General features: G+C 47.7%; 1 protein-coding gene across 12 annotated transcripts in view; it reads right to left on the bottom strand.

Annotated features, from left to right (window-relative positions):
* Positions 1-9,304: 9,304 nt before the first annotated feature.
* LOC144936916 (chromodomain-helicase-DNA-binding protein 9-like) overlaps positions 9,305-21,706 on the bottom strand; it is a 164,391-nt gene continuing 151,989 nt past the window's right edge. For 5 of the 12 annotated variants that reach the window (XM_078864142.1, XM_078864148.1, XM_078864147.1 and 2 more), the window contains 10 exons: positions 20,284-20,762; positions 18,756-19,572; positions 17,265-17,890; positions 15,968-16,435; positions 14,466-14,714; positions 13,811-13,999; positions 13,085-13,246; positions 12,333-12,473; positions 11,937-12,041; positions 9,305-11,074 (listed from right to left, as the gene is read on the bottom strand). In XM_078864142.1, coding sequence (XP_078720268.1) covers positions 9,998-11,074; positions 11,937-12,041; positions 12,333-12,473; positions 13,085-13,246; positions 13,811-13,999; positions 14,466-14,714; positions 15,968-16,435; positions 17,265-17,890; positions 18,756-19,572; positions 20,284-20,762 — 4,313 coding nt within the window. In that variant the 3' untranslated portion in view covers positions 9,305-9,997. The remainder of the gene's footprint in view (positions 11,075-11,936; positions 12,042-12,332; positions 12,474-13,084; positions 13,247-13,810; positions 14,000-14,465; positions 14,715-15,967; positions 16,436-17,264; positions 17,891-18,755; positions 19,573-20,283; positions 20,763-21,706) is intronic. The other 7 variants (XM_078864145.1, XM_078864144.1, XM_078864153.1 and 4 more) reach the window with 5 other exon arrangements.

Raw genomic sequence — 21,706 nt, 5'->3', positions numbered from 1 at the left:
CCCCATCACCCCGTATCGCGCCGCCGCCGCAAAGAGTTCGCGCAAAGAGTGCGCGCGCAAATGTTGAAATGTTTGTTTGTTTTGCTGTTGTGAACAACGCGGGCACTCGTGGATAGTGACGTTTGATGCGTATACAGCCATTGTTCGATTGTTGTGTGTGTTTTTTGCTGACGTTGTAAATATTGAGTGTTGTGTTTTCACTGAGATACGCGGATAGTTATGGCATGGGGCGTGTTGTTTGGATTGGGGGGGGACACGTGATCAGGGGGTCCGGTCACTTTACTCTTTAAAGTCGCTCGTGGTTTTCCCGTTTCACTTGCAAAGTTAATCCATCGGCATCTAACCGCAAAAACTGAGTTTCAGGATCGTACTTTTGCATGTTTCGCACCGTAAGGAAGGCTTCCGAATTATTTGATGCATTTTGGAGGGACAAACATACAACAATGAATTTATGTCTTGCACCATTCAATGCCTTCACTCGTTCTGCGCCCTCCTGTTACACAACCTCCCAATTGCTAAGCGAACCTTTTCGCTTATATAGTTAGCAAATTGAGGCTAACATTGGGTTTTCTAATTTTTAAGATCACTCATCCTTTTACCCCCTTGCCAATTTTTGTTTTTTCAAATGAATGAGTATCCTGTACATTCGAATCTAGTAATGTGTAGCATGCACAACAAACCTGGACACGGTCCAACTACTGCTTGGATGAGGGCCTTGCCACGCCATGCGGTTTGCAGGGACTGACTAACAGGAGGGCACAGAATGAGTGTGTGGGTCAGACTCGTGGTCAAGTGGGGTTAGTGGGAGTTTAAGGCGGAAAGCACAAACGCTGCTGGACTGCCCTTTCCTGCACACCACATTGACTCCGCATTTCTATAACACATTCCTGCGGAGGGAGCTGGTAGGAACGTTGGGTTGCTCGGTCAATGGCCAGGGTTAACGGCGGCGTGGTGTATTCCCCAAATAAGCCCGACTGTGAGGGTGGGCACAAGCCGGCGTGAGTAGGTTAAACGTTGAGTTTTATAAGGGCACCACGGGATGACCAGCCCTTCCCCACCCAGCCCCACCCAGCTCAGCCCCTCCCCACTCTCCCCACCCAGCCCCTCCCCACCCAGTCCCTCCCCACCCAGCCCCTCCCTGCACGACGGACGGACACAATAATCCCCTGTGGGCTGGTGGAACCAGTGGGTTCCTACCAGTATAACACCTGGGTATGCATAATGGTATCCAGGCTAAAATTATGGTTACTTTCTGACGATTGACGAGGTTGGGCCGCATTCCAGGTGATTTTGGCATAGACAAAAACGAGTTAAAATATTAGCCAACTTCAACATTTGTTTAAGCATAACCCGAGTGACATAACCAGCTTCTCAGTTTTGTTAACAAAGTATAGGCAGTTTGCTTTGCTCAAATATATGACAAAATACATTTCTAATCACTGGCTACCAAATTAAATTCCACCAACCTCAATAATACAGTATTTACTGAATAGTAACTCATGGAAGTGGAGAGATTCGCTGTTATAAAGGTAACGTGAAACGATACGTGGAATCAACAAAATTGGTCATCTCTTGCACTTCAATGTCACGTGGCTCTCGAGTGACAGAGCTATTTTAAGGACCTCACTAAAGGGCTTGTGTCAGCTCCTGTTGTCATATACAAGGCAAAAGAAAATGACTTGTTTTTAATTCGTATAAATAGTGCCCTGTGACAGCGGTGGCTACAAACTCCCTTACCCTATTAGCCACTTACCAACATATTCGCGTGGGGTGGTCACTTAGGGTGGGCACACACCCAGCCCGCTTGCCCGGTGCTGGTTGGCGGTGGAGTTTTTATTTTAGAGGGTATTGTCCGGCTACATTCAAGGAGCAAGTGCCCTTTGCCATTCCTTGCTCCTGCATACATCCTTTTTCAAATAAAGTGATGTTGAACCACACTGGCAACTCGCTTGCCTGTAAGCCAGAGAAACGGGTTGGCCTCCCCTGTTAAATGGTTTATTACCAAAGTCCAGTAACGATTACGGTAATCGATTCTCGCAAAATGGCACTCACGCTGTTCAGTAAACCACATTACAATTGCAATTCCATGTGCTTATCAAGGAGTTAACTCACACAAGCACCGAACAATGCCATTTTTTTAGCTCGTGGTGGAAATTCCATATCATAATGGCAGTGATTGTTCTTCCATTTGCATGCTGATTTACCACTCTAGTGTAGCTCACAAGGGTGGTGTTCATTTTGCTGACTCAAGACTGGTGGTAATGAACCATTGAGTTGAGTTTATTCAAACTGAATTACAGAAATTACAAAGCCTGGTTGAAAAATGTAGCTCGACCAACTTAAATGTGTGTGCAGTGTTGTTCAACCCGGGTTTTTCTTTATGTCCCAAAACATTTTTAAACACATATAGCCTTGGCAAACTTCAAGCCGTTCAACACGGCCATTGTATGATTGACATTACACATTCTTCTCAACACGGATGTTCAACGTCCGTAAAAGAAAAATCTATACCGTGCAGTGCCGTTGGTTTCTGGAATCCTAAACATTTTCCTATCATTTGCCTCCAGCAAATATTTAGTCTGGGCACCAAGGTCTTTGCTACATCAACTCTGCTTTACTCTAATCTACAATTGTATCTCAATCTTTCACTTTGTGTAGAGCATATAAAGCTCAGCACTTTTTTATGTAAACAAAATAAACCCACCTCTTGGAAATTATTACATTGCCCAGCGGTAGGGCGTCCGCCACTTGTCATAGAGACACGCTTTTAGGGTCCAGCGTCCACCCTGATTATTACTGTGGGTGTTTCACGACCATAATAATATGCGCCATTCGCAAAAGTAGGCCAATGTGCCAGCATCAGGGTTCAAAATTAGAAAATTACCCGCAAATCACTCAATTTTGTACATTTACCATTACAACAAGACCTGGTTGACCCTTCACGAACTCGTTTGAAATCCCGGAAACCAATCTGGGATCATGCGAGACAATTGGATGATGCTGGGTAGATTGAAGACCGCTGGCAAACACTGTCGAATTCTGTGGACATTCCAAATAAAAGCCTCGTCAACGACCCCACGATTGCTATGCACTGCCTTGATCTGCCAATAAAACTATGGCACTCCATCAACCGTTTCAGAACACCCACAGTCTGACTGCGGCCAGCCGAACCAGACAATGGACAATATTGCAGACAATATTGTTCATTAAATTTCGATGTAAAGCTTTCGTGACTGCAGGGATTCATCTTCTTGGTTCTTTCGGTAAAGTCACGTAGAAGGGAAATAATAAAGTAATAAAACATAATCAAATAAAATATTTTATTTCTTTCGGTAAAGTCACGTAACTTTACCGAAAGAACCAAGAAAATATTGTCCATTGTCTGCATTCTACGCCCGCTCTCCGGCAGACAGCGCAGTATTTAATCACGCTACTCCTGAAGCAATCGCATTGGCTCACATAGAAAAACTTGGACGTGTGATTTGCACATATTTGCCATACGCTAGAGAGAGACACACGCAGCAGCATAAATCGTTGCCCCCTACTGGCAGACTAATGCCTCAGGTCACTCTTGCAAATACGACTATATCCTGGTCTCTTGAGTTCTCGTTAAAATCAAATACTGTACATATACATGCTTGCCAAATTTGAAAAAGTACCTGGAAATTACTCCTTTTGAACGTACATTATTGCAATCATCGCCCCCTACGGCAGAACCTTCCTGAAAATAGCATGAGACGAAGTGAGGCTTTCCTCGGAAAAGGAGCATACTATTAATAATGTATCTACATAAGTGTGTCAACATCCCAAAGAAATATGGAAGCTCCCTGTACAAACATGTGACTTGCTTAGACAATGGTGCTTGTGAAAATGGGCAATATTTGTTTTTCAATTTGCAGGAATACATTTTTTTCTACAGTTGGATGATTTGTATCGTTTACCTTTACCAATATTAAGTACGAAGGTGTGAAGATAGTGGACACTTCCCAAGCACTATTTATTTAGTTTTTTTGTAACCCACGAACCACTTTAGAATATTTAGGAGAAATGGACATACCTAAGTTATAGAAATCCACTCGGTAATACCGTATTAACATGTGCCCATTAGCCAAAGAATGAAACGCGTATGACAGTATGTCAATAGAGAAGATGCAGCAGTGAAATCAGCTCGTGTGCAGGTGCTAGTGTATGTACGTATGTTTCAGTTCTTTCGCACCGTAGGTTGCCAACCGTGCTAATCGGAGGTGGATTATCGCATTGCCGGACCTTAAGAGATGGTGATGGTTTGGGGAGGCCTTCATCCAGTGTTGGATTCGACCAGTGTTTCTTAACCTTTACTGCAGCCTGCACCCATTTGGCTCTCAGAAAGGGCATCTCGCACCACAGGGAGTGCGAGCATCCCAGGTTAAGAACCACTGGATTAAACCACGGTTAATCATGAATGTCAACATCTTCTGGAGTGGGCAGCATTTTTTGTTCAAGTCATCTGGTTATAAAACGTTTCAGTTCACAGACCATCACAAGAAACTGTATCAAAATAGTGTAACCAAATTGATTTTTTTGCTGATTGGCCGTGTCGGGTGGTGGAGGGTTACGACACATTTATAAATAACGCGATCTAACCCAAAAACGTTTATTATTAATAATATTGGTCGCGAAAGCCTGCTACGTGTTAATTTGATAGGGATTTTTTTCACAGTTGCCAAGTTGTCGAAGGACCATGGGCTTGTTTGAGCCGAGTAAACGCAAGTAGAGAGTTTAAGTAGCAATTGACTAACTTCTATTGTATGTTGTTTTTACTGCTTTATCAGCTATTGTCACTGTTAATCATTAACTCGCTAAACCAAATACTTTTTTTGAAGGAGAAACTTGACTCTGTAAATCCTTTACGAGGAAACGTTCCTATTTTGTTCCGTTATGGGATGCTTAACGTTAAAGGGAAAGAGCTTTGGATTTCACTTTACACCCTTTGTATGCACTTACAAAATCACTCTGCAATCCATTTACCACACTCTACTCTGCTTTAATTATTTCAGGCTTATATTACCCAGGGATTCCAATAATCTACAGGGTGTTTCCAAGAGATGGACCCAATTTCAAAGCAGTATATTTCACGATGGCAACATGTTACAATTACACGAAAAGTTACAAACGGTTTAATGAGTTATCAAGTTTTACTAAACATTTTATAAACGCTCTATGTGCCCTCCACCTGCTGTACGGACGAGACGATAGCTGAATTCGTCCAAACGCCTCTCAAAGTGTCTTCTTCCACTGAAGTCACCACTGCCGTGATTCTGTTTTTGAGGTCATCCAGATTAGTCGCTAATGGTGGCACAAAAACACGGTCATTTGTGCCACCATGCTCTTTGACATTGGCGGATCAATGCCAAAACGCCGTTGAAACGCACGCTGCAACGCAATAACGGATTCAGTCTTGCTGAACTGCAGAACGCACAACGCCTTGTGTTGCGGGGTCACCGTCTTGCGAATGACTGAGGCTAGGGGCTGTTTGTGCGCTGGGAGAGGCCTCTCGCGGGAATCATTTGAAACTCTGTGCCCTGCCCTTTCAAGTGGTAAGTTTCATTCATGGGCGGTTCGTGGTTGCAGAGATATTGCGATTTCAAATCGGTTCTGTTTTTTGAAACACCCTGTATTTACATTCGTACTTTGATCGTGATTGTTGTCCCAAGGAACTACAGTATTAATATTCATCAGAGCACTAACTGATGAGAATTCAGTTGTAGCCGAAATCCCAATAAATATGAAGCATTTTTTTAAAAATAAATTAACACGAGCATCCTAATAGCATAATAAAGTCACTGAAATATGAATTAAATTGTAAAATTATTGAAATTGCTTAACACTTGCAATTATGTCTGCCTTGCTGTTTTTCAGGGGAGATTACAGTATTTTATCATTAAATGTTTGATCCAGAACCTGATGCCCATATATTTGGAGTTAGCGTGTTCTCTCTCATCAAGGTGGTCGCGTAAATTTGTGTCCAAAGCCTCCGGTTTTGCCCTCCACGTTTAGAAGCATGCGTTTGGATTATTTGGCTGCTGCTATAAATTCGCACACGTGATGATATCAGCCACTTCGATGAGCTATCACCTGTGGCCAGGTCGCCTCTTAAAAAGAGCTAATAACTCAGTGGGATTTAAAGGTAAATACAAAAATCTATACGCAAAGGTTGGGGACACATCAGGTACAAGTTAATCTTTAACACAACTGGGCAAGATGGCAGTTGACTTTTCACCTGGCGAGCCCATAAAGACCAACAACAAAAAACTACTTCTTCGTACGTCTTCAATACTTGCTAATTTTTTATAAAACAAAATTATAGACCGGTGTTGCAGTCGTTAGCGCACTACCCTACGAACCTGAAACCTTACGTTTGATTGCTGGCCATGATGAACACCAGTGGTAAACCAGAATTGGGCCTCGGCAACTTCAACAACCCGCACTCAACACTCAACAGCATGGTGAAGTATAGCAAGGCAACCTTCAATAGTGGCACGGTGTTGAGCAGCCTTAATTCAGCAGTGTATTTACAAAGGGGCTGTGTATTATATTACTGACAAAGGGGCAGATTAAAATCTTGCTGAAACAGATGAAACACAGTCTTGGGAATTTTCAGTTTTCTTTGCAACAAAAATCACATGCAAGGAGACATTGTCAAAACATGCACTTGTGACTGCATCTATTGTGAAATCACCAATTGAAATAAATGCCCAGTCAAAAGGCCCACAGTAGTCTCAGATGCCAGGGAATTTCAGCTTGCCTTTCCCTGAAACCTGGGTTTCTGAGGCACAGCTGTCAAACATGTTCAATAATCATTATATTGGCGACATGCCCAGGCCCCAGGAGTCTTTCTAATAAAACAACTGCCCTGGGGGCAACAACTGGCACAATCTGGGGCCCTGTATCACCAGCGCCAGATGAAAGCTTAGCAACAAAGCCAAATACGTATCACCACTGACCCCCTAGCACCTGAGAGAACCAATTGAGTCAAGCCTTGGACCCATGTCAAATTAGGTCGCCGCTGTCACGACCTCAAAAATCCTTCTGACCCTTGAACTTGATGACCTTGTCAGCCACAAACATCGCAAACAACGTTTTTCCAGCGTACTGGTAAAAAGCATAACAAGCCACTTGTTTCAATGGCGTAGCTGTTGCAGCATAGCATTTTGGGTATCCCCATCAGGGAATTCATCCATATAATCCTGCAACATCACAGAATAATTCACCAAAATGTATGATTCGAGGTGATGCCCTCATAGCCATACACGTGAAAGCAAACTCTCGTTTGTGGCCTTGAATGAGTGCATTGTGCTACTTCAGAGACTTAGGAATAATGAATGAGCTTCTTCTCTGGCTTTTGACACTCGTGCTGAAAGAGATAAATGTGCTAATCCATGGCCAGGGTGTTTAGGAATGCCTGTCCTTGATCAATGGTTGAAACACTTTGCTTTATTATCATTCATAGAGGCATCATTTTAAGAACAAATAATGTGCACCATATCTCCCGTGCGTCTTGTTGCTCCCATCTCTTCACACTGGTACGTGCCTGGCAAGAGCTTCCGAGCCGCCTCCTGAAGACTCCGATATCCCAACGTAGCCTATAAAGTATAATTTTGAAATATATATCAGGTAAGGCCCACTGAGCTGTATAGCTCTTTTACAGAAGTGACCTGGCTACAAATGATAGTTCAACGAAGTGGCTTATCATGTGGAAATGTATAGCAGCCAAATACTCTAAATGCATGCTTACATATTTGGAGGGAAAAACCAGAGAAAAACCAGAGACCCAGAGAAAAATCCACACGACCACGGGGAGAACATGCAAACTCTAAATATAGAGGCGTCAGGGTTGGAATCGAACCCACGACCTCTTGTATACAAGGCGAGATAGTTAACATCCCACCACAATACCTGGAAGCCCCTAAACCTGCATTGGATGAGGGAGATGGCCTTCGTACTGAGTGACTCTCGTTGCGTTATGGGAAGACGACCATCTGGGTTCACTGCACACCTGCACCGCATATATATTTTCCCCACACCATTAGCGCATTTGCAGTGGGTGGGTTGTAGCTGGCACTGTGCGCCAATTCCATGGCTCATCCAGTCTCCTGCTTTGTCAGCTTGCTCCTATCCAGCAGGGACAATTTACTGCAAGGGTTGCAGGCTTCCTTGTTGTACTGCAGTCCCATGCAGGTTAAGAAATGTTAATTCGTATCAGAAGCAAGCAAGTTGGTGCTGCACTCTAAAGCCTTTTTTTATGCTGACCACCACCTTGTTTGTGCCTCATGTGATGTCCCCACTACGATCCCACGATCGATTCCCGCTCATGGACACCAGTAACGGTGATTTGAACCGGTCCTGGGCCACTCTTAGGTCGACAGAGCCTCAAATGAGTACCTGGTACGGTATGTAAACATTACCATGAGGGAGACAAAGTTGGCCAGGCGTGGTGCTGTCCACCCACCCCCTCGTGTGCTGTACTAGCCTTTCATAGGTGCTCGCTAATATCACTTGCCCCGACAGTCTCGTTAAGGCTATACTGGGGATCTTTGTCTTTGTCCTCGCCGACCACATGTGAATGAAGCATGGTAGGTGCGACGAAAATTCAACCCCGGCTTGCGCGGCGCACGTCTCGTGAAGATGATGATGAGCACCGCGCTGTGGGCACGACTCCTGCTCGCTTGCCATAGCTTCTGTAATAAAATCCCCGGGGGGCTGAGATCATCAGGTCCAGAAGTTAAAGGCACCGTCCGAAAGGTTTCTGGTGTGAAAAGTCAAACGAGTGGCGACGTTGAATCCCATAGGTGGCAGGTGTAGCGCACATAATTTAAGATTTATGGAATATTCCAACATTTGCTGAAGAAAAAGAGCCCTGGTATAAGAGACACCACAGAGGTATTTATGAAGTCGTTTTGAAAGGTCCCTCTCACCCAACATGAGACAGCACTATTTCATGATTTACAAGGAATGTTTGTTACATATAAATCATCCTGTATGTTTTACACATTTTATTCTGTTGTGCTAGGTTAGACCAAATTCAGTGAAAAAACGCATTAAAATTTTATTTTTTAAGTCTTTTAATGACCAAATTAAGACTATCCAACTCTGTATACTTGTGAATCAAAGATGCTTTCAGATTTGAATTTGGGATCGCAATAGTGCTGACTCACAAAGTCAGTGCCCTGATGTATGCACGACGCACCTGATCCACCCCATCACTTCATAAAACATATTTCTCAAAATACACAACAGGTCACCCACTGGAAACTGGGCGTAGCCTTGCAGAGTAAAATTAAGTAGAAATGAAAGTGAATTAAACCAATGTTATTTGATATTCAAGGTATAAAACAGCAAATACACATGGTGTCTTTACAGAGTTCTTTATTTACACTGCCAAACTTTTGCAGAGACTATGATATGCCCACCCTCAGTAAATCTATTTCATATTATTAAATGTACAATACAATTCCACTGTTTAGCTTTAAATGGGATCATCTCCAAATGTCCACGCCTTGCAGCTCCCTGGGCTGCACACAAGCTCTGCAAACACACTGATAGCGAAGTCGTACTCATAACCTCGTACGGGCAACATCAAATACGTCAAGCTTGTCATTCTAAAGATCGGGTAAACGTAAAATGTCCTTCAAGCCGAATGAGCAAAATTGACTGAAACAAACAAAAATAAAACAACCAAAAAGAATGAAATTATTCATTAGCAACTCCAAAATAAATAAAACAATGTATCGTAGGAATTGAACATTCAGAAGGACTCCATAAATGTCTTATATCTCTCAGGCTAAGCAGTTCAGGAAGGTGAGGGGAGGGCGTCTCTTAAAAGTTTCATGATAACTCTTATTCCTTTTTTTACATGGTAACATCAAAAGCCAAGCGTGTGCTCAATCAACGAAGAACTCAACGAAGGTGTAAACAGTAGAAGCTGGAACGGGGGCCGCTGCTCGCTCCTCTCAGATTTTCACTCGTCGTCCGAATCCGACGACTCGGATGATGAGATGTCATTAACGGCAACGAAGTTGCCAGTCGTTTTCTCGACACCTCTGTCCGAACTGCTGCTGCTACCACTGCTGCTGCTGCTGTCAGAAGAGCTGTCATCACCATCACTGCTGCTACCGCTGCTGCTACTGTTGCTGTTGCTGCTGCTACTACTGTTGCTGCTGCTGCTACTACTGTTGCTGCTACTGCTGCTGTTACTGCTGTCGTCTTCATTGCCTACAATGCCGTGCATGGAGCCAGCATCGAGTAAGCCCACCTCGCCCTCCTCCATCATCATCGCCGCTCGCCTGGCCACTTCACGTGCCCTGGCTGCACGGGCCTCCCTGTTTGCGCGTGACCCTACGCTCCGGCTGTTTGTGTGCACCGATGGCTTCTGCGTCTCCCTGGCAGTGGACGTGCCCAAGCCATCGAGGATGGGGAACAGGGTCGAGTAATGGTGCCCTGAGGAGGAGGTGGCGATGCTCACGCCAGGGACAAGGTAGGGGTTGAATGTTGCGGCGCTGCCACTCGGTGCTGCTGCATTTACAGCAGAGACCGACGTCACTGCCGCTTTTGTTGCCACCTTCTTTCGCCGCTCTTCCTTTGTTCGCAACTTCGACGTCTTCCCACCGGCGCCCCCGGATGCTGCACCTGAACTGCTGACCAGGCCGCGGATTCCCAGCATGCCCGGCAGCAGCATGGCCGGTCGCGAGGCGCTGTGGCCTTTGCTAGACTCGGCGGGCTCCGCAGGCGCTGCCAGCACCCCAGGAGCTGGGAAGCTCACGAGTCCAGCAATCTGCAGACCCTGCAAGCCCTGCAGGCTCGCAAGGTCCAAGCCAGAGAGGAGAGCGGTGGTGGCGGCGGAGGTGGAATTGGCGGAGTGTGGCACCGCAGCCGCACCGTGCCGAGCGTTTGGCGCCGGGCCAGGAGCAGGACCGGGCACGGAGGTTGCCAGTTTCATGGTCTCACTCTTGGGCCGCCGGCCGCGTCGGCAGGCGCCCTCCTCACGCACCACGGGCCCTGTGAGGATGCGCTCAAACATGCTCTCCGGCAGGAAACCCTGGGAACACAGTGGGAGAAAGGGAGTGACATTGGCAATGTCATATCATGTCTCAAGTCTTATCCGCAAGTCTGGCCAGGTCATTCTGTGGTTAAGACTCACAAGCTCTTGTGAGAGTTTGAATTCCGTTAAGGTGTTGATTTCTTGGACAGTCACACCTCTGTTGCTGATTTTCTGGCAAATCGTCCGATGATGCTGGATGTAATTACCAGCGAAACGTCATACTCAAAGTTTGACTTAACTTTCGTGACTGCAGGAATTAATATTCATTCTTTGGTTCTTTCGGTAAAGTCATGTAGATAGAAAATAATAATAAAAAATAAAGTGAATAAAAAGAAAAAATAATAAAAACAAAACCACTAATGGAGACTGTAGCCTGGTTCTTAATCGGAGTGAGTGTACTCGCAGTCTATAATGTAGACTGTACAGTCTATATTAATGTTTTAAAAATATTTGTATCCACTTTATTTTCTATCTACGTGACTTTAACGAAAGAACCAAGCAGTACGTCGTACTCAAGTTGTAAATGTTGTCGATTTACTCTCCAACACGCCGGTGGGCTGAAGTAGTAACTATTTGGCTTTTTGTTTACGTGACAAATCCTTTACCAACTGGCTGTGTCGGGTGGTGGAGGGTTACGACACATTTATTCTTACGCGATCTAACCCAAAAACCTTTATGATGAATTCTGAATAGCTCATCCACACATTAGTAAATATGCGGCAATGGTTTGATCGACATGCAAGGGAAGTTTTCAGCCGCCTGATGATTTGCAGTGCTTAACGCGAGACGAAATGAGATGAAGTGAGTGAAGCGCGGAGATTTAGATGCCTTTCAGGATTTGGGTGGGTGCTGGACGTACAGACTGCTTTACAATGTCCCCCCAGTCGGGTGAAACAGCAAAGTCCCGGTTTTCTTCCAACCACCGGGGTAGGTCCTTCATCGGGGGAGCCATGGCACCGCCCATCTGCAGACAAGAGAACGCACAATTACGTCAATGACACCGCACGTGGTGCCACGGGCATTAAAAGCCTGTGCGGAACCTGTCTGCCCTGCTGTGCGTCACGTGCATCTTGCCTGGTCTGCGTCACGCGTGTGCCTTGCCTGATCTGTGTCATGCGAGTCTCGACTGCTGTCTGTCCAGTGGGCTTTGCCTGCTGTGTCACGTGTGATAGGGCTTGTACGTGATAATGGTGTAATGACTTTTGCGTGTAGCGTGTAGCGTGTGATGGGTGCCGCGCTGTGTGTCAGTGGGAACCTTGCGCCCCGTGCGCTTGTTGACAACGGGCACCCTCTCTTCGCCCGTCAGCGTGTTCACGTCCAGCTTGTTGGGGTTCCGGCAGCGGTGACGCTTCTGCTTGGGCTTTTGCAAGGGAAAGGGAAGCATCTCGCCCGGTTCCTTGTTGGGGAGGAGGCACAATAGGGGAGATGCACGCATTCCAACAGGACGCGAGGGCAAAGTAGAGTCAGTGCAGGATTAGGTAATGCAGACTCAGATGGAAAATCTCACCACTATATTTGCGCTGCTGCTGCTGCTATTTCAACAGTCATTGCTATTCACGGCTGGTGAATCCCATGCCCATGACACTAGCAAGCATTTGTTCAACTCACTTTGCTTCAACATCCCATCACTGGAGAATTATTTATGTAGTTCTTTAGATAATAGACTTATGGTCTGATGGGGATTCAAGACAATAGCCTGACAGATAATTTTACAATGGAATTTTGAGGCAATACAATAAATTATCAACTCGACTCTTTCTGAGTCTATAGACAATAAAATTACAGAATGGTCTTTGATGGAGTCATCAATTAACAACATACCGACAGACTGGTCTTTGCTGCGGTACTTATAAAAATGGAAAAATCCATCTCTCCCAAAGAAACATGCCGATAAGAAAGCTGGCGCAGCCATTCGAACATTCAATAATCCCCCACGCCCGCTGGGCCGATTGGATACGGCTTTGGCCACCCCACTGTGGCATGGCAAGAGTGAGGGGTGGGACTCACGGGAACGTAGGAGGCCACGACGTTCTGATGGCACGAGGGCTGGGGCGGCCAGTCTCTGAGCTCCGCATTGCGTGGCGCAACGTCCACACGGCCGCAAGCGGATACCCGTCCGTCCGGGTCGGCACCGCGGTGTGATTCCATGGCTGGATCAACTGCCGCCTCCTGCGCAAGAGGATATAGAGGTACCCGGGTGGATGCATGAGCACATGGGGCACACAGAGACACACAGGGGTACACGTGGGAACTCGTGGGCATACAAGGGCACATGTTGGCACACATTAGCCCACATTGAAATAAGGGCACATAGTGGTATAGGGACATACAGGGGCACACAGCACATAGACAAAGTCACACAGAGGCTTAGGGACACATACTACCCATGTGTTTTAGGCAATACCTAATTTTAAAGAATTGGTCCCTGCCAGAGGTATATGGTTCAGCATTTTACGATTGCAACACCAAGCATTGTGAACCATTAAATTCTATTAACTCAAATTGCAATGCTTTTACATTTCCTGCATGGCAAGAGATTCCTTAACACAGCGAGTAGGATAATTTTAAAGTTTTGCGCGACAAGTTCTGGCGTCTTAGCAAAACATCTGGTATTATGGCGATACCTGTGACACTGGCATACACAGTGCAAATAATGGACGATTCCTAAATTGAATCTTATGCCCTTGATGGTGATGAGGCTCCGTAGGTGCAGGAGCAAACTCCTCTCCTCACCGGTACTGGCGGCTTCCTCTTGGCCAGGAACGACAAGTCCACTCCCTCCACATTCTTCCTGCGGCCGCGACGTTTCTTGAACGGGGGCGTTCCTCTGCCGGGGTCTGACACGGCCCCGTTGAGTAGCCGCCCGAATGCGTGGGTTGGCTCCCCCGAGGCCTCCGTGTGCAGCACGGCTTCCAGGCGTGCCTGTGGCCCACAAAAGTGTCAACTCACTACTCACTTTGATTAAGCATTGGGTGCCACGGTGGCGAGATGTTAACTATCTCGCCTGGTATACAGGAGGTCAGCGGTTCGATCCTGACCTTGACACCTGTATATTTGGAGTTTGCATGTTCTCCCCGTAGTCGTGTGGATTTTCTCCGGGTCCTCCGGTTTTCCCCTCCACATTTAGAAGCATGCATTTAGAGTATTTGCCTGCTAAAAATTTCCAGGTTGCTTCTGAAAAAGAGCTATATAGCTCAGTGGGCCTTACCTGGTAAAATAATAAATAGTTTAGTTTAGTTTAATCGCAAACTTCTCACATCTGTATTTAAAGTACCGTACTTACTGTTGCTTCCGTCCCGTAGCAACGGTGAGACGAAACCTAACAACGCTCCCAGCACCCCCCCCCCCATCTCCTCCCCCCACCCCATGCCTCTGAAATGCCGTTTACCTTGAGCTCATCTGCGGACAAGGCGAGCGATGCTGCCGTCTTGGGCGGCGCGACACGTGGCCCCAGCGAGGCGTAGGCTGCATCGCTCCGGTCTGAGCCGGGCTGCGCCGCAGCTTTGGCCATTTCCTGGACGGGGGCGGCCGCGCCGGCCGCGAGCGCCTGCCGCTTGGCCGCCCTCTCCGCCTCGATCTCCGCCTTCTTTCGCCGTCGCCGCTTTTGCTTCTGGAAGGTCATCTTGAGACCGCCCTCCTGGGGAGGTTTGCAGCAATTTTGGTAGCGTTAGTGAAGGGGAAAATGGTCATCAGCATTGTCAGGTCCAACAATAAACCAGCACCGCAGGTTGTGAGCAGGTTTTCTACAAGGCAGCCCCATGTTGTAGTCTATCATATATCCACATCCCACATGACAGCAATTAGGAATTTCCAGCAATGGCTCAGGATCTGACACTCGTTTGAGGAAAGGCAAACTCTGAATTGACTGTTGTCTATTAATCAAGGAGAGCCTAACTTAACCTCATGCCTCTTTCACAGGAGGGCCATGTTTGGCCAATTCCATTTTAATGTTTTACAAGTGGGAGTAAATCAAAGAACCCGAGAAAACCCACAAACAAAACAAGATAACAGCTCTAAAGTATAGATAGATCAGTAGCCCAACTGCGCTACTGACATCTCTTGGCCAACATGTAGTCCAGCAGATTGGGTGTCTCACGCAAGCGATTGAATCTGCGTAATCCCGCAACACTACTTTTAAAGCACTGGAATAAATATAAGAGTATGTTTCTTTGTGCCAGGACACATCTGTGAACCACGAGTAGATATGAAATAAACCAAATTGTTATTTTAAAGACATTGATTGCAGTGACAAAATAATCATAAAAACACTAAATGAAAACATAAAAGCAAGGGCTGATGATGAAGCAAGCAGTATGGCATGGAGACTGAGCAACCATCGAAACATCTCACAGTGAGGACTTAATTGGGCATTGTTTAGCCTCAATCACAATCCATTTTACCAAAATCACTAGCCCAGACACCGCAATTAGTCTGACCGTTTTAGCCAGTTGGATGCAATGTTAACACCCTACATGAATCTTCAATTATCCCATTGTTTGTAAAAAACACAGCGGACGTGTGGGTTCTGGGCTGGTGTATTTGGGTCACCCACAAGGAACGCAGGTCAAATGTTCTTCTATCTTATAATGCATACGCAATATAAATTGACCCTTGGTAAGGTGGCGCTGTGCTCGTGTTTACACAATGATGTCATGCAGAAGCAGTTTATAGTGAAAGGTCACAGCCAACACATAGGCAGCAGGAACCACGAGGGGAAACAAAAATATAAGTGCAAGAGTAATATCAGCCACAAATGCATTGTTGTTTGTTTCACTTTCACTCTCCATTTAAAAAGTATAAATGAAAAAAAAAACAACACCGTAATACATGATGATGCACAAATACATTAGTGTCTATGCATCGTTTTCTGTTCAGAGAAACTGAACGTACGGTGACAATTTTCACTGTAAACTGCTTCTCCTCTTGGCTGTTGCCCTGCACCTGATCCAGGCCCTGCAGAGAGAGGGACACAGAGAAAGCCCCGGCGGATAGGGGCGGGAGCGTAGTGGCGGCGGCGACGGCGGTAGTCGCGGCAGCGGTTGTGGCAGTGGCGACGCTGACGCCGTGGTGATGATGGTGATGGTGGAACGGCAGTGTCCGGGACACCGACTGGGCCGCCGCTGCGGGCGTTGCTGCCGCTGTAACAACCGCTGCGGCCGCTGCGGGAGCGGTGGTGGCTGAGACGGTGGCGGCGGCGACTGTGGTGACAGTGGTGGCGGTGGTGCCGCTGGCGGATACCGTCACCCCCATGGCACTGGCCAAGCTGTATAGCTCGTAGTGTGGCCGCCGCCGACTGGGCCACTTGCCCTTGAGCACGGCGTGGCAAATGAGGTCCACGCGGTTGATTATGATGCGGTCCTGGCCGGTTTGGTGCGAGGGAGGAGAGAGTGCGGGGAAGGTAAGGGTGTTACGAGTGCAACGGTTAGATGAGAATGCGGCTGGGTGACGCAACCATCAAATATTAACAAACAACAAAAATGGAACTAATTTGTGGGGAAAAAACAGTGGTCGTCTAACACATTGTTCAGCGCCTGTCAAAGAAAGTGGCTTAGGGACAAACTGAAAAACATTAGGACAATGTTACCATGAGTTAGGAGAGGTAGCATCAGTGGTGGTAGAAGCACTCACGGTGATGACTGGAAACCTTTATAATTACGTTGAGAACACAATGCGAAGATGTCTTTTGCAAAATAATTTGACCAAAATTATTAATACAAAGTAACGGTATCAAGAAAAACATTTGAACACTGAATGCTCATAATTTTAGTTGCCATCATCGTCATTGCAAATTACTCCACCGAGTCTAGGAGTAATAGTACCACGGCTGCTTATAATACAATTAAAAAATAAATTATACTGCGCCCTTAATCAAAACACCACATAGCTCTGTACGTGTGAAACGTTCAAAACACAATACAAATCTAAATTAGGAAAAAAAATGATGTCCAAGACACTCAATTAGGGTGAACAGATTGCACCAAGGCATTGGCCTAGTGCTCCAAGTGCGGTGGTACAGAAGTGAGTTTTCAGTCCTGACTTACAAACATCGACTCTGTCCTAGTCACAGATATGGCTGGAGGGGGTGGGCGTTCCACACGTGGAAACAATCAAACTACCAGAGTAGGTCTACCCTCGGCAGTGCATGTCAATGGTGTGGGAGGATCTGCGGTGCATCTGAGCTGCTGACCTTTGGCCAGTGTGGAGAAGCACGAGGACGCTCAGATGTGGGTGCAGCGACCGCAGCTGCAACAGAAGCCGCAACAGAATTGGCAACCGCAGCAGCACTGCCGCCGACTTCTCCGTCTCCCGTCACCTCTGCCTCAGTTGTAGCAACCAGCGCCTCGCTGCTCCCACCCAATGTCCCCTCCTCCACGCTCTGCATGCTCCCATCGCAGCTGGCGCCGGCCACAGCAGCCCCCATCACCATCTCCACCCCGTGGCTCTGGCTGCCGCAGCCTGGCCCGGCCGCATCTTGGCAGCTGTGGCAGGGCGAGCTGCTGCCGCTAACGCCGTAAAGGCAGAGGGCAGCACCGATCTCTCGATCCATCACGGCGCACAGCGCGGAGGGAGCGCCATCTCCAGCGTCAAGAGAGGTACGCGACGCACCGTCCCCGAGGTCAATCTTCAGCGCGAGCGCCGTCGCCTCCATGGCCGTCCCCCCCACGACCGCCGCCTCCTCCTTCTGCTGGTCCTGTGGCTGTTGCGGGTCGGCGCACTCCTTCTTGAGTTCAGCAGCCTTCAGCAGGCCATCCTTGCCTGCGTATAAGTCCTTGCAGTAGTCTTTGAGCTGCCTGTGGAATGCGTCCGGGTCGACTGCAAGAGGGAGGAACAAGTGCAAGAATGAGTACACGGGAGGCAATTACCCCTTCTGGTGGCAATATTACATTTTAATGCCTTTACGAGGCAGCAGACTGCAAATTGTCTCCGACTACTGGTAGTAGTTGAACCTGTATGAGCATGTGTCTCCATGTCTGAATAGATATTAAGGTATTAAGATGCACTGGTCTGATTGGTGGTCCTGGGCCAGTTAAGGAAATTGCATGCTCCGATGGTATGGACTAGGCCAGACAACTGTTTATCTTCCCATACAATGGTGGGAATCGATGGATGATGACGATGATGGATTTATTTGACCCAAACTGGGATTTAAATTCATGAGTGAGATTCTGGTACAGCACTATATGGACAATTTAGATGTAATAATATATTTACTTAACCAAGAGAAAGCCCAATGGTATCTCAAGTATGTTTTGTATAAAAGACAGGATATTGTGATGGCCAGCTAAAATAATTAATAAGTTTTGGTTTGAAGCTTTAATCGAATCCTCATTTAAACTGTACTGATATTTCATAACATTTTAAAGGATATATGTAGACATACATTTGGGGCTACCTTAACTTCTCAAGCACTCAAGGGCCACAGTCTAAAACTAAACGTTGTGATATATTTTAAGATACAAACCACTACTCATATCCAGCAATGGTGGATAAAAAGTGTTTGGCAAAGGTGTCAAACAACAAGAGCCAAAATCACATTCTGGAGGAAACAGCTTTAAAAAAAAAATTGGCAAAGAGAAAAACCCACATCTAATGAGTAGAAAACACGAGGCCACTTGGCGGCTGAAGCCGCCTTTCCACCAACACAAACAACGCCACAGGTCCTCGTTCGCATACTTACGTTTCACGTCGTCTTCACATTTTAGCATCGCCGCCTTCTTCTCCTCCCCATCCTCCTCCTTCTTGACCTTGCCGGGCTCCACGGTTTCCCAATCGTCCGCCTCGACCTTCGTCACCACCGCCACCCCCTCCTCCCCGGGCTCAGCCTTGACGCCGCCGTTCCCCCGGCCGGCGCACGGCGACCCTTCCTCCTTGACGGACGCGGGCGACGCGGGAGAAGCGGGGCTCTCCGGCTCCGACTTGAGGATCTTTTCTCCGAGCTCGGCCACGTCCCACGACTCGGTCTTGAGGCACAGGTCGGGCAGCTGCAGCTTGCACAGGATGTCGTGCGCCGCCACCACCCCGCGAAGGGGTGCCTCCAGCGCCGCCACCGTGTCCTCCAGCGCCTCCTGCTTGAACGGCGAGTCCCGGGAGTCTTTGGCGGCGGCGGCGGTGGCAACGACGGAATCCGAGGAGAGCGAGGGTCCCCGCGAGAGCGAGAGCCGCGGGTAGGCGTCCCCCGTCAGGCCCAGCAGGGGACTGGGGGGCAGCTCGGCGGAGCCCTGCGACGAGGGGCTCGCGGCGCCGGGGCCGCCCAGCAGCTCCTGCATGGGGTTGAGCAGGAGGTCGGGCTCGTCGGGCTCGCGCGGCGTGCTGCAGCGCGTCGTGGCGCCCGACAGCGGCGTCGTGGAGCTGCGCGACGCCGCGCCGGGGCAGCCCGGTGGCGTCGAAGGCCGCGAGTCGACGCCGAGGCAGAGGGGCGCGGGGAGGCGCGCATCCGCCTCGAAGGGCGGCGGTAGAGGCGGCGGAGGCGATGCGCGGGAGAGCTGCGCACACACCTGCACGCGGCACGCGGCACACGGGGGACAAACGGGGCCACGGCTCAGGCGTGGCTCCTCACGCAAACCAGCTCCGCCGGGCAGTTGTCGGAGCCAGAATATTTATTTATACTGGAGGAATCCGATGAGCTATAAAGCATTTTTTTTACAGATGTCTATTAGGGCCGGGTCAGAATGTTTCAACAACAAAAAAACAACACAATAGGAGTGCAAAGTATTGGAAAGTTAAAAACTCGACATCCTAGCCTACTATCTGTTTTTGCATTACGTGAATCATAATCAGAAGGATGTGAGCTTGAATCAACGTATGAACTGAAGCATCGTCAGAGTCAACAGTGGTTGTCCTGTTCCCAGATGCAGGCAAGTGCTATATATATACCGCTGGCTCTGGGCTATCGGAGCAAACAAGCAACAACCCTCCACATTAATTTGAGCAGCTAAGACAATGTGAAGTTTGATTTGATTACTATTTAAGTAAGAAAATACATGAAGCTCCAGTTTAAGAAATGTATAATCTATGGATTTAGACTCTTGTATTGAATGCAATGAATTTTCTAAATATAGCTGAAAACAATAAAATCTAGGAGCAAACTCGATCACAGAGAACACCATGATCTTCACTCTGGAGAAGGTAACAGAAGCAGACATTTTTCCAGCACATTTGCACCCTCTGACAATATTGCCGTAGCACTGTGACGGTTGGGGCGGCACCTCGAGCTGAGAGGATAGCAGGGGTGTGCCGTCCACATCGGGGAAGTGAAGACCGGTCCGGGAGGCGGCCGCGGCGGCGGTAGTGGCCGCGTTTCCGTCGGTGCCGTCGAGGATGAGGTCCGGACTCGCCCCGTGCGTACCGACGTCGCCCACGCCCCTAGACCCTGCCGCCGCCACCGCTGTCGTCATACACTCGTGCTGCATCCGCAGGAAGGAGAACTCGGGGTCGTTGAGCATGTGGTAGTCGGTGCGGCTAACGCCGTGCTTGGCGGCCGAGAGGAGCAGCTCACGGTCGTGCGCGCCGCACTGCCACCAGCTGGGCAGTTCCACCGACGGCTGGCACAAGCGCAGTCGCTCCGTCAGGTGCGGGTGGCGCAGCACCTGCTGGCGCACCTTGCGCAGCAGCTCAATGCGGTAGAGCGTGCGCGAGGCGCGCTCCTCCGTGATGGGCTCCACCAGCAGACCTGGCTCCAGCGGGTCTGTGTGAAAAGCGTCACCACGTTAAGCCCATGTTAAAATGCTGCTGCATAGATAGGGTTTGGCAACCTGTGGATTTGCAGCCTCGTGCGGCTCTTTAAGGACTGCTTTGTGACGTTATTTAGTAAGGATTATTGTCTCGCATTCACACGTATTGCGGCTCTTGAATAAAAAAAAAAGAATCTTGTTATTTTGGGTGCAAACCCCTGGCATAGGTCATCGTGGTCATACTGTCCAGCTCCCCGTTGTGTTTTCGGGTTGTAATGCATGCTGTTCGGCAAGAGGTCTGACTTCTCGCTTCACCTGCTGCTGGAAGCTTCTTGAGGAAATTAAGTGAAAAGTCGGACATTATGCTGAACAACACCCGGCATAAACAGAGCACACATTGGAGAGCTCAAAGCTGCAACAATATTAATTTGATTTATATCGCGCTTTTCATTAAGGATTTCAAAGCGCTGCATAGGACACAGCAGCAGCAGGCACTCAGCATAAAAACAATATTATAAATAAATGTTAACAATCATTTACTAAACTAACTAAAAGTTTAAGAATTGGAAGTGTGCAAATAGGTCCATCATGGCAATGTCCAATGTGCTTGCCATAATTTCATTAAAGGAGTTTTTATACCATGTATTGGCAAGGAGCTGTATAATAAATAAAAACAATAATTTTCCTTTTATACGTTGGTTATTTTATTCAAATGTTCAAATTTTTTCCTTTTTTATTTTTCTAAAATACCTATATATATATATTTTTTTAGTTTGTAGGTCGGTGAGTATCCTTGCTCGCCTACATCTGCTGGGATCAGGTGAGATCGTTGGGCCAGCTGTCTATGCAAGCTGGGAGGGCAAGGGTCAGACGTCCATTGCCTCTGATTTGTTAATGATTAAAGGCATGGCCAGTTCATGAGAAAAGGCTGCAGTGCTACATATAGACCGTCGTGGAA

The sequence above is a fragment of the Lampetra fluviatilis genome, chromosome 17, assembly GCF_964198595.1.
Source record: "Lampetra fluviatilis chromosome 17, kcLamFluv1.1, whole genome shotgun sequence".
NCBI lineage: Eukaryota > Metazoa > Chordata > Hyperoartia > Petromyzontiformes > Petromyzontidae > Lampetra > Lampetra fluviatilis.
The sequence above is the reverse complement of the archived record's forward strand: the minus strand, read 5'-3'. Positions and strand labels throughout refer to the sequence as shown.